This window comes from Pistacia vera, unplaced genomic scaffold, assembly GCF_008641045.1.
Source record: "Pistacia vera cultivar Batoury unplaced genomic scaffold, PisVer_v2 Contig398, whole genome shotgun sequence".
In the NCBI taxonomy this organism is placed as follows: domain Eukaryota; kingdom Viridiplantae; phylum Streptophyta; class Magnoliopsida; order Sapindales; family Anacardiaceae; genus Pistacia; species Pistacia vera.
In genome coordinates this window covers 1,178,176-1,190,757 of record NW_022196221.1, presented here as the reverse complement: position 1 = coordinate 1,190,757, position 12,582 = coordinate 1,178,176, and the positions used below count along the sequence as shown (strand labels likewise).

Genomic DNA, 12,582 nt, shown 5'->3' with positions numbered 1-12,582 from the left:
CTTCGCCCAGTTATTACTATCATGTTTAAAATTCTCTTATTGTAAATTAGTTAATCGTAGGAGGGAGGGGGTGGGGGAAATGGAGTTAGGGACTATAAGTGACATTGTATATGTTTTTGTCGTTTATTAACAGCTATAACTCTATAAGGGAGGTAAGTGACAATTCATGAAATATGAGGAGACATGTGATAGAGTTTGATACACAAGGGGTGTAGGACATCCTGAAAATCTCAAGGGAGGTAATTGTGATACTCCAAAAATAACAAAAAAAAAATTTGGTCAACTTTTAATTTACATTAATTTTATATTCACATTCTACCACATGTAAGTTAATTAAAAAATAAATAAATATACAAGTAGGTGTTTCAATTAGATTGCTTTAAATATATGTTTTTTTTTTTTTTAATAAGACATTTTTTTCCTTTTATTTTGGGTAACTAAAAATATCAAAAAAAATGTTTAATATTTAATTACCAAAAAAATTATTTAATGTTTAAAATATGACCGATATATAACTACCTCTGAGTGATTGAGTAGTTCAATAGAAACTCTTGAATGTATTACTTAAGAGATCCTGAGTTTGAGTCTTTTATCGGGTGCTAATAGGGGTAGCTATTGGAGTTCTTACCGGCGGTAGTTCTAGGATTCCGGAAAATTAATTGAGGTGCATGTAAGCTGGACCGGACACTCGTCCCTTGACGTTCAAAAAAAATAATAATATGATCGATGTATTAATATACCTAATAAACCGTTATTAATATGCTATTTTTTGGTTGATAATTTTTGTGTATGGTTAATTTTTATGCGAATGTTACTAATTGATTATTAAACTATTATTTTAATAAAAAAAAATTTTTTTAACCATCATACTTTGGATAATAAATTAAAATACTATAATAAAAAAAAATTTTTTTAACCATCATACTTTGGATAATAAATTAAAATACTACAATAACGAAGAATAAGAAGGTACATGGCCACTATTTTTTCATAAAAATACAAAATATAATTCTTTTTCATTACCGTAAGAGTTATTATTATAATAAAATATTGATAGAATAAGATTCCAAGAGTTCAATAATTTATTTTTTCATAGAAGGAAATTAAATAATTATTTTACATGAAAAATCACAAATATTTAATTAACCAATCCTCCATGCTTAATATATAAGATTTGGGAATTTAAAAAATCTTGTATATATTATTAGTATTTTGAAAAATCAAATAAAAATAATAGGAAAAATTAATCAACTTAAACGTTATGGTATTGAGAAATGAATATCTACGAATGCAAAAAAAAAAAAAAAAAAATGTAAAAGTGTTTTTTTTTTTTAAATATTACTTTACAAATTAGGTAACCCTACTATGTGATTCTTAAATCATCTACTTTAATTTCGACTCTAATTTGAACCTGAAATTATAATATATAAAAAGAAAAAACAATGAAAAATGTCCCTCCTATCATTTTTTTTTTTTTCTATTCCTCTTAAAATTTTCATTTTTCCTTTTTGTTTCTTGATCGAGTAACTAGATGGGCAATCAACTTAAATAATTTTTCGGGTCAATTTGGTTTATGATCCGAAAACAATTTTCAAGGACTAAAATATAATTAACAAATATTTGAATTGTATCTTAATAATTTTAATATTTTAATTTTTTTTAATAATATATTAAAAAAATATTTTAAAATCAAAGCTATAAAAAACCGTAAAAACGACTAAAAATCTTTTTATAATTATACTATTTTAAAACACATTCTAACTCATTTCAATGAAACATGGTTTCATAAGACTTTTTATATTTTTTATTTCTTGAAACAAAAAAAAAAAAAAAAGAAAAAAAATTGCATTTAAGTTCTATATCAAACCGTCCCAAAATTATTTGGTGAAATCTCTACAAACAACTATATGTCATCCCAAAATACTAGTGGCAATTTAGCAAAAGCACAAACGTGATGGGCCTTACCCAAGGCCCACGTAGTTTCCACTTTGCCACCGTCCTCCACAAACATAACCCACTTGGTGATGGTGCATGTTTCAACCACCACTCACCAGGCGGCCACCCATCAGCCATCATCAACACCACCAAATACACTAGAGAGAGAAAGTGGAAGAACACACACACACACGATAAAAAAGTTATTAGGGTTTTCGAGTTTTTATTGTAATTTTTATATCTTATTAACAAAAAAGTCTATGATACAGCGATAGTAATATTGACGTGGTACCATAAGTCAATTCATGCAGGTTAAGTTATTATTATATTTAGTAACTATTAATCATAATTAATCTAAGGATAAACGAGAGAGAGAGAGAGAGAGAGAGAGAGAGAGAGAGAGAGAGAGAGAGAGAGAGAGAGAGAATTTAGATGTGACAAAAATTCACTTAATCGTGGTGTGGATGATATGGTACCATAGTGGGATTCTAGATTTTTTCGTCAAAATTATTCGTCTAGTTAGAAATTTGAAAATCATTTTTCATGGTACGATAGTCTATAGTTTGTTGCCAAGAGAGAGTTCGCAAACAATGAAATACCATACCATCAACCATCACTAAGTGGCCCCAGTGGTCAATTATGACTCTTGGGTGTATTATTCAAGAGGTCATGTGTTCGATTCACCTAGGTTGCTAATAGAGGTGATTACTAAGAAGATTTATTTAGCTATCAACTTCAAGACCCTGAAAGATTAATTGAGGTGCGCACAAGCTGACCCGAACACCCCCGATCACAAGAAAATAAAATAAATACCATACCATCTATAAGATAATTATACATCTATCTCGAAGATCTTCGATCACATAAATTGTTCACACAAACAATAGAAGATTAATGCATATATGATTTGAACTATAAATAGTATGCAAAATCGACGTGATATCGGTATGTTATTATCATATCTTTTATGATATTAACTTATCATTTATACATTAGTATTCTAAGTATAATAAATCCCTAATAATATGTCATTGGCTACATAGACGTTTAGATTGACGAATTTAACCTAACTCAAAAGACAAATGAAAATATACCTCGTATTGATAATTCAATGAATTTAGGTTGACGTTGATATACTCACAAAAGCTTTTGAGATGAAAAACAAGTTCAATTATACTTGTGTTTATATATCCAATAATATCTCATCATTTACGTATATATTTTCTCTTCCCTACAATTACCTACCACTATAATGGTTTATTTTAAAAGAAAAGACAATGTCATTAAATAAACATATAATGTAATGTTACGAACCAAGTAATCTCTGACCCTAAAGAAACCCATACATTTCATGAAATTTACTTATAACGAAATTGTAAGAATTCTTTAATAATATAAGCACCTGGTTCAATCATGGCACGCCACATTAGTATTTATAAATTGTATATAAGACGTGATTGGGCAAATAAAAAATTAATTTACGATTCAAAACTAATTTTCAAAAACTGAAATAGGATTCAAAATTTTGTGTCATATCTTGTCATTTTTAATATTTGAAAAATTGTTTAATATGATAGTTAAAAACTGTTTTCTAATAAAAATAATATAAAATTGTGAAAAACAACTTTTTAATTGTTTTCTAATTCTATAACAATTTTTAGGGTTATATCTGAAAAATGTTATCGAAAATATTTCAATTCAAATCTACCAAATACATCTTTCATAAGGTTTTTGTATTCATTGTTTTCCAAAATAAAAGAAAAAATATTTAAATTCTATATCAAACAAAGTTTATGTATATAAATGTGATTAAATGGATATAAATTCATGCGCACCAATAAACGGAAAAATTGAAAAAATGATAGGTGGCAGTGAGACCTGCGGAATAAAAACACAAATATTCCACGTGTCAACTCACTTGGCAGAATATCCACAATCAAACAAGACATGATGGGGCAAATAGTCTAAGACTATACGATACTATTACACATCTCAATAAGAATAATANACAAGAAAATAAAATAAATACCATACCATCTATAAGATAATTATACATCTATCTTGAAGATCTTCGATCACATAAATTGTTCACACAAACAATAGAAGATTAATGCATATATGATTTTTACTATAAATAGTATGCAAAATCGACGTGATATCGGTATGTTATTATCATATCTTTTATGATATTAACTTATCATTTATACATTAGTATTCTAAGTATAATAAATCCCTAATAATATGTCATTGGCTACACAGACATTTTAGATTGACGAATTTAACCTAACTCTAAAGACAGATGAAAATACACCTCATATTGATAATTCAATGAATTTAGGTTGACGTTGATATACTCACAAAAGCTTTTGAGATGAAAAACAAGTTCAATTATACTTGTGTTTATATATCCAATAATATCTCATCATTTACGTATATATTTTCTCTTCCCTACAATTACCTACCACTATAATGGTTTATTTTAAAAGAAAAGACAATGTCATTAAATAAACATATAATGTAATGTTACGAACCAAGTAATCTCTGACCCTAAAGAAACCCATACATTTCATGAAATTTACCTATAACGAAATTGTAAAAATTCTTTAATAATATAAGCACCTGATTCAATCATGACTCACCACATTAGTATTTATAACTTGTATATAAGACGTGATTGGGCAAATAAAAAATTAATTTACGATTCAAAACTAATTTTCAAAAACTGAAATACGATTCAAAATTTTGTGTCATATCTTGGCATTTTTAATATTTGAAAAATTGTTTAATATGATAGTTAAAAACTGTTTTCTAATAAAAATAATATAAAATTGTGAAAAACAACTTTTTAATTGTTTTCTAATTCTATAACAATTTTTAGGGTTATATCTGAAAAATGTTATCGAAAATATTTCAATTCAAATCTACCAAATACATCTTTCATAAGGTTTTTGTATTCATTGTTTTCCAAAATAAAAGAAAAAATATTTAAATTCTATATCAAACAAAGTTTATGTATATAAATGTGATTAAATGGATATAAATTCATAAACGGAAAAATTGAAAAAATGATAGGTGGCAGTGAGAGCTGCAGAGTAAAAACACAAATATTCCACGTGTCAACTTACTTGGCAGAATATCCACAATCAAACAAGACATGATGGGGCAAATAGTCTAAGACTATACGATACTATTACACATCTCAATAAGAATATTATATATATATATAATAAAAGATTATTAGATGAAAAATCAACAAACCATAATTTATCACGTATAATATTATTGGATACTACAAACCTGATTAGCCGGATATACATAAACTTGCCTGGCTGATTTATAGAAAGAAAAAGATGAGATGGCAGTGGAACCGACAAAATAAAAATACAATAATCCACGTGTCAATCTACGTGGCAGAATATCCACAAACACAAGCAGAGACAGAATCTTTCTCTCTTTCTTCTCTTCTTTTCTCTTCTCTTCCTTCTCGCTTCCTTTCGCCACCCACCAAAACTTTTCCTTTTATCTTTTCGTAATTAGAATTTGCACAACAACGACAACAAAAACAAAATCACAAGAAAAAGAATAAAAAAAAAAAAAACTACAAAAGCAAAGCACTCATCTGTTTCTCTCTTTCAAGCCCCCACGGCCCACGCAATTAACACAAGCCAAACTAACAAAACTCTCACAGCAACAAGAGAAAAGTAAAGAAATTAGGAAAATTAGACGACTAACAGTGAAGAGGGTTTGATTTCTCTTTAGGGTTTGCGTCTGTTTCGAGGGGTTTTTTACATGGCGAAGAAGAGGAAATCAGACGCTACGCGCCTTGATGAAGTTGACCGTACGATGTATACCACCTTCTGCAGCGCGGCAAACTCGCTCTCGCAGCTCTACTCGCAGGCGATGAACCACCAGCGCCTCAGCTTTCAGGCCGGAGAGCGCCACGCGCTGGTATGCTTTCATTTGTAATATAAAACTTTTATTTTTTATTTTAATTATAATTTTTTTTATGAGTTTTGATTTGATGGGGTTTCTCTGATATCTGTTTTTGCGTTATGGGTTTATCAAGAAGTTGTTGTTGTTGTTTTTATTTTTTTTTATTTTTTTTTGATTTTGTGAGAAAATTGGAAATTTGTATGTTTTTTGGCCTTTCAATTTGATGCTGGGTTAATTATCTGTGTTAATTATCTGGTTGATGAGCTTCTGTCTGTTTGGTTGGTGAGAAAATGGAAGAGAAGTTACGACAAAAGTTAATATTTCATGTTTTTGGCCATGCTGGGTTAATTATTTGTGTTAATTATCTGGTTGATGAACTGGTATCTGTCTGGTTGGTAAGAAAATGGAGGAGAAAATATGAGGAAACTTAATATTTCAATGTTTTATAATTTGTTCTAAATGAGCTGGGAAGTTGCTGTTGGCTTGGTTTAGCAAAGCTTTTATTTTTTATATTTTTGGGTGTAAAAAGAACTTATGATTTTGAAAGTGAAGAAAAAAATAATTACTTTCTGTGCACGTGCCTGGATGTATAAATTTTTTGGATTCATCTCTCAAATTCATGTTGTTTTTGAGAATCTCTGTAAAACTATGCCTCATTCCTTGTAGTGCTGAAGGCTTATGTGCTAGTTAAAAGAGTCTCCTGTTATAAATTCTTTGCAATATTGTAAGTAAGGGTGTTTAAACAAGTTTGGATTGCTAAGAAACTTGTACCGATGTCTAAGATTTTGATGTCAAGTTTTGCAACTCATAATTATTTAGGGTTTAATTAAGTGATTCTTTCACTTGTTTGTTATATTGCTCAAATTCATGAACATTTTCCCGCAATAAAAATGGGGCAAAGAGATGCAGAATGATGTAACTGTTGTAAAAGAGTCAAAATTTGGTTACGGGCCAATTCATGATGTTCAATTAATAAATTGAGTTGGTTTGTTTAAGTAGTTGTAGAACAAATTCTTCTGTGTTCGTCTCACTGGTTGCTTGCAACTTTCTCTCCCGTATTTGTGAAGCTTCATCTCTTTCTTGTTTGCATGCATAACCAGCAGGGAAGTTCTCTCTTTTTTGGTAACCCAGGGAAGTTCTCTTTCTTCCACTTGGTGCTAGAAAAACGGGGTACAGGCCACATGATACGGATTTGTCACCTTCATGCTTTAAAGATGCATATTGAAATAAATTTTGTAAATGAAATGATGCAAATTTTTATCTTGTAATGGAATTGGCTAATCATTTTCTTTTTAAGGTTCTGCATTTTTTTCTGACCTCTTTTTTCTTGACCTGGTCTGCTTTCTGCCTAAGCTTAACTACAAAGTTTTGGACATTTTTCTTCACCTGGAAATTCCATATCTTTTTTACTTGTACATGTATTCTTTACTTTTTGATCAGTCATTTCGTTAGGGACTTATAAAAGTATATTGTACTTTCCTTGTGGATGAAGCATATTTCATGTTGCATTTTTTAATTAATTCAATAACTTACAAAGAAATGATTTCTTAGCTTTCAGATTGAATTTGCAATTTAGTATCTTATTATTTTGATGCCCTTTTGTGTTCTGTTCTCCTTATTCTTGTATATGAATCAGTCTCTTCTCGATGTTGTTGTTTCAACATTATCCTTCTCATGAATTGAGGTGTGTACTGATGTATTTCCAAAATATAGAAAGCATAAACCATGGCTCCAGTATGTTATTGTATTTCCCGCTTTTATGATTCTCATGAATTGCTGCTCTTACATTTGATATGTTGCCTTTGGCTATAACATCTTTGTTCTTGTTATTTTCTGTTTTGGTGGATGCCATGCGTTTACCTTTTTTTATTGGCTCTATATATACTTACGGATATCCTCCTTTCATTCCAGGAGAAACTGTATCAATGGATTTTGAGGCAGCAAGAAGAAGGATCAAGAGTAACAACAGTAGATATAGTTGCTTATTTGCAGGTTTCTTAATTATCCCTCATTTAGTGATGTCTTAATGCATTGAGAAATATTTTATAGGCATATAGAGATGAGATATTTCATTTTGGATGCATGTTTCATGCTGGATACTAATTAAATTGTACATAGCTGTGGAATCATTTGTAAGGTATTTTGGAAATAAATTTTATCCATATGGATACATGTCCTTAATATCTTTTATATTCATTGATTGATGTTCAAATAGTTGTGGAATCATTTTTAAGGTATTTCGGAAATAAATTTTATCTATATGGGTACACTTCCTTAATATCTTTTATATTCATTGATTGATGTTCAAATAGACTATGGAAGATCAGTTATGATGTTTGGCTTTATAATTTTTTGGAAATACCTGAGATTTTCTTTTGTTATGTTCTATTAATTTACCTTTTATTTGTTTTCTGGTTGCTTCTGTCATCTTCCAAATCTTCAAAGACAAATAGAAGAATTTGATTCACACGGTGAAATTGAATTACTTGTTTTCGGATGTTTGTGTAGAATGAGCTTGAATATGGAGTGGAGGAGTCTCCGATGTCCCCCAGGTTGCCTATTCATCACCAACATCCCCAAAGTGCATTGAATAATCTAGGAGTTCCCATTGCTTCTATTCCATGTGCACCGGCTGTAGGGCCTGGAGTCCGTACCGGACAACCAGATCATCAAGTGAAGAACTCAGTTTTCTCTAATGCTCTCTCCAGCCCTGTTCGCCGCAGCCTTCAACACTATCACTTGTCGCAGGGAGGCTACCAAATGTCATCTGGAAACGGTCCTCGGAATAGTGACACCAACAATGTCCATCATCAGAACAGGGATGCCAATTCTCCCAGTTCTGAATCCATGGACATGCATGCAGATAGTCCGGGCCATGACTTTCCTTATTGAAGTTTCCGTGTGGTTTCTTACATATTTTTTATTGTTTCTTGTTGTCAAAACTTTAAAGCTCATGTGTGGTGGTTAGAACTTAGAAGCCTTGAAAATTCACTGCAGATGTAGTGCAAGTACCATTTTATAAGGTAGCTATATCATATTTCTCTAAGCATTGTTATGCATTTTCCTTATAGCGACTCTCGTACTTGTGGCCACATCAGAGGAAAAGTCCTTGTTCTAAGTTCTAACATTCAACGGATGCATATACAACTAATGTTTTAAAACCTAACCCGGGGTGAAAGTCGACAAAGTGGTTGGATCCCGGGTTGACGGGTTTAACTGGTTTGACCGACGGGCCAAACCGATGTCTAAAGGTTTGAAATTTAACAAAAATACCTTTGAAAATTACATATAAGTTTCTATAGGTTTGAAATTTTGCAAAAACACCCTAAACACCACTGTTAGCATCAGCAAATAGGGCCTGTTTTTGACAATGACAACACTCTCCATTACCATGAAAGCACTCTCCTTAGCTCTTGACCCAAACCCATTGCACCCTCCACCGTTCGCCTCCCCAATCATAGGTGATAGCGAGATTTTTTTTGGTGACATTGTTTTGTGATTTTCGATTGATTCACTCACCGGAAATTGATGTTGTTGCCACCATTACACTCACTGGCAATTTCTCTTCAAAAACCTTAACATTCTAGTATTCAATGTTCACAGATTGATGTCCTAATTTTTAAAGTTTTGAATTAATAGGAAAATTTGTAACCTGACCTGATAAAGGTTTCGGTTCCTAGTTGAACCAGTTCTACTGACTGAGCCGGGTCGGGTTTTAAAACAGTGCATACAACTATTTAATGTGTATATCACGTTATAACATGTAAAAAATAATTCGTATTAGAGTAATTCTCTAGTAAGAATATCCTTATTTAAAATTTGTGAGGATCATGTTTAAATATTATTGGATTCATTATCATTGAATTTAATGATGTTTTACGTAAAAAGTCCATACGTGTAATGTACATATATTTTATCTTATATTGGCACATGGCACGAGGGTAATTGTTCTTAAGAGTAAACAACATTTTCCCACCCAAGTTTTGGTAAACCTACAAGTTCCCACACATAGTTTCATAAATTACATATTTCCACCCTTAAATTAAAGCCGTTACTTTTCTCTTAAAATAATCCCCACATCTTAAATTTCTCTCAAATAACCCCTAGAGGAGATCCCAGCCAAGCAAAAATCCGGCCTAACCGCTTGATTCCAACACCACCATCAGCATCCGCTTATCCTCCTCACCAAAACCCCTAAATTTTCCACTTGATTACACCTCGGCAAGGTGCCTGAATTTGGCTGGAAAGGCACAACAAAATGCGAAAACCTAAAGGAGAGGTTACGGTGATCAGCGAGGAATTGCGGTCGGCGGTGTTGGGGGTTTTGATGGGGGGAAGCTAGTGATGCTATTGGTGGTGTTGGGGATGGTTTCCGGTGTCGGGACCTGTCGGAATTTGGATGAAACGCCAACTGAAACTAAGAGCGACGACCAGCGATTGGGGGGTTCAATCAGGTGGGGAGGTTAGGGGCTTTGATGTGGGGGCTGAAGGGATTGTAATGGTGGTGTTAAGAGGGGTCGATTGCGACAGGAACAAGCCGAAATGGCTTGAAATCGCCGGTGGGGCGAATTTGAGAAGTCAAGCGTTATTTTGAANCCCGCCCCAAGGTTTGGCAAATCTGCAAGTTCCCACCCATGGTTTCATAAATTACATATTTTCACCTTTAAATTAACACCGTTACTTTTCTCTCAAAATAACCCTCACATCTCAAATAACCCCCAGAGGAGATCCCGGCCAAGCCAAAAATCTGGCCTGACAGCATTCCCTTATCCTTCTCACCAAAACCCCTAAATTTTCCACCCAATTGCACCTCAGCGAGGTGCCAGAATTTGGTTGGAAAGGCACGACAAAATGTGAAAACCTAAAGAAGAGGCTGCGGTGATCGACAGCAATTGCGGTCTGCGATGTTGGGGGTTTTGATGGGGGGAAGCTGGTGATGCTATTGGTGGTGTTAGGGGTGGTTTCTAGTGTTGGGACCTACTGAAATTTGGATGAAACGCCAACTGAAACTAAGAGCGACGATCGGCAATTGGAGGGTTTAATCAGGTGTGGATGTTAGGGGCTTTGATGTGGGAGCTAAGGGGATTGTAATGGTGGTGTCAAGAGGAGTCGACTGCATCGGGAACAGACCAGAATGACTTGAAATCACCAGTGGGGTGAATTTGAGAAGTTAAGGGTTATTTTAAAATTTTTCAGTGAGGTGAATTTGAGAAGTGAAGGGTTATTTTGAAATTTTCATCTTGAAATGACCATTTTACCCTTATAACTATTAGATTAAATAGTTTTATGTTAATTTAAGAATGAGAATCTGTAATTTATGAAACCATGGGTGAGAACTATAGATTCGCCAAACCTTGGGTGGGAAAATGTCGTTTACTCTTGTTCTAAAACATTGGGTTGGGGCCTATATTCTGCGATTGCTCAACCTTTTTTATAGGCTTTATGCCTATCACCGATCATCTCAATTGATAATTGCATTGGCGCCAAAGTTGTTTAGCTACATTTAAAGCAAAAGCAATAAAAAATAAAAAATAAAAAAACCACACACCTAATTAGGCTTTGAAAAATAAACACCCTTTTAAATAAGAGTTCGACTTAGAGATTTAAAGAAGTAATTTCAGGTTTGATCTTTAGATGTGGATTAAAGGTTTAATTAAATGGATTAATTAAGGATGTTTAATGGATTCTGATGATTCATTGAGGTATGTGCAAGCTGGTTTAGATAACTCGGCTACCAAAAAAAAAAAAAAAAAAGAAGGTTAATTTGTGATGTAATAAGATTTATGGATGGCTGAGGTTTTGTTTGTAAATTGAAAAAAATTGATTAAATTTTGGTCAGATAAATAAGATTTTTTTTTTAAAGTTTGTTACATACATAACAAAATTTTGTAAAGTTTGCTTAATGAATGTAAAATTAATTAGTTTGGGGCGATTATAAGATATTGATTTAAGGGTAAAAAGGCCATTTTCATAGTTAACGAATTTTTATTAATAAAATTGAATGGAATGGGGGCTAGAGTTATATTTTTAAAACTGACAGGTGATACAATGATTTCGTGAAAACTATAGGGTTTTACTAAAACGCCTAATTAAATTTGTACAACAAAAACACAAGCAAAAACACAAGAAAAACAAAACCCAATTTCAAGGGCATTTTATTAAAAGGCCAAATCAAGTTCAAATTTAATTAAAAGGCCATGTAGTTTGAAAATGTTAAGTAAATAACCTTATTATTGATTAAGGTTAATTAAGCATGATTAGTGGTTAATTAGGATTAATGAAGTATTGTGTAATCTTTTAAAAATTACAATATGTCCCTAAAGAGCCAAAATTCTTGCAAACAAACCCAAACACCTTCTTCTTTGTCCCACCATTAACGCATCCCTCCCCCCTTGTTGTTGTTGTTTCTTCTAAGCTTCGTCTACATCTTCTTCTTCCTCCTTCTTGTACATCTTTTTCTTCCCGCGATTAACACTATCTTCTTCCTCCGCCATTAACATCTTCTCCGCCACAAATCCTTATCCTCCTCCTCCTGACATTTCGACAAGGTATGTGTATCTCCCATTTCCATTTTATATTTCGATTTACAAAGATTTAATGATGGATTGGGTTTGAGCTATGATTTTGATTTAGTTGTTTAGGTTGTTGGATTGTGTTTGATGTAATGCAAGTTGAAAGGAGTGAAATTTGTTGAATATTTTATTGCATTGTGGG

At 32.3% G+C, this 12,582-nt stretch overlaps 1 protein-coding gene across 1 annotated transcript; it reads left to right on the top strand.

The window, feature by feature from the left end:
- The first annotated feature begins 5,421 nt into the window (after positions 1-5,421).
- On the top strand, positions 5,422-8,909 carry LOC116141377. The gene is made up of 3 exons (XM_031426889.1): positions 5,422-5,883; positions 7,780-7,860; positions 8,377-8,909. Exons 1-3 carry the CDS (start codon positions 5,725-5,727, stop codon positions 8,758-8,760), a joined length of 624 nt encoding a protein of 207 aa, XP_031282749.1. The 5' UTR covers positions 5,422-5,724; the 3' UTR covers positions 8,761-8,909.
- Positions 8,910-12,582: the final 3,673 nt, after the last annotated feature.

Excerpts from the sequence above, each read along its gene's own strand:
- LOC116141377 (XM_031426889.1), top strand. The coding sequence starts at position 5,725 with ATGGCGAAGAAGAGGAAATCAGACGCTACGCGCCTTGATGAAGTTGAC. Across the intron at positions 5,884-7,779 it reads CCGGAGAGCGCCACGCGCTG|GAGAAACTGTATCAATGGAT; the intron begins GTATGCTTTCAT and ends CTTTCATTCCAG. Across the intron at positions 7,861-8,376 it reads ATATAGTTGCTTATTTGCAG|AATGAGCTTGAATATGGAGT; the intron begins GTTTCTTAATTA and ends ATGTTTGTGTAG.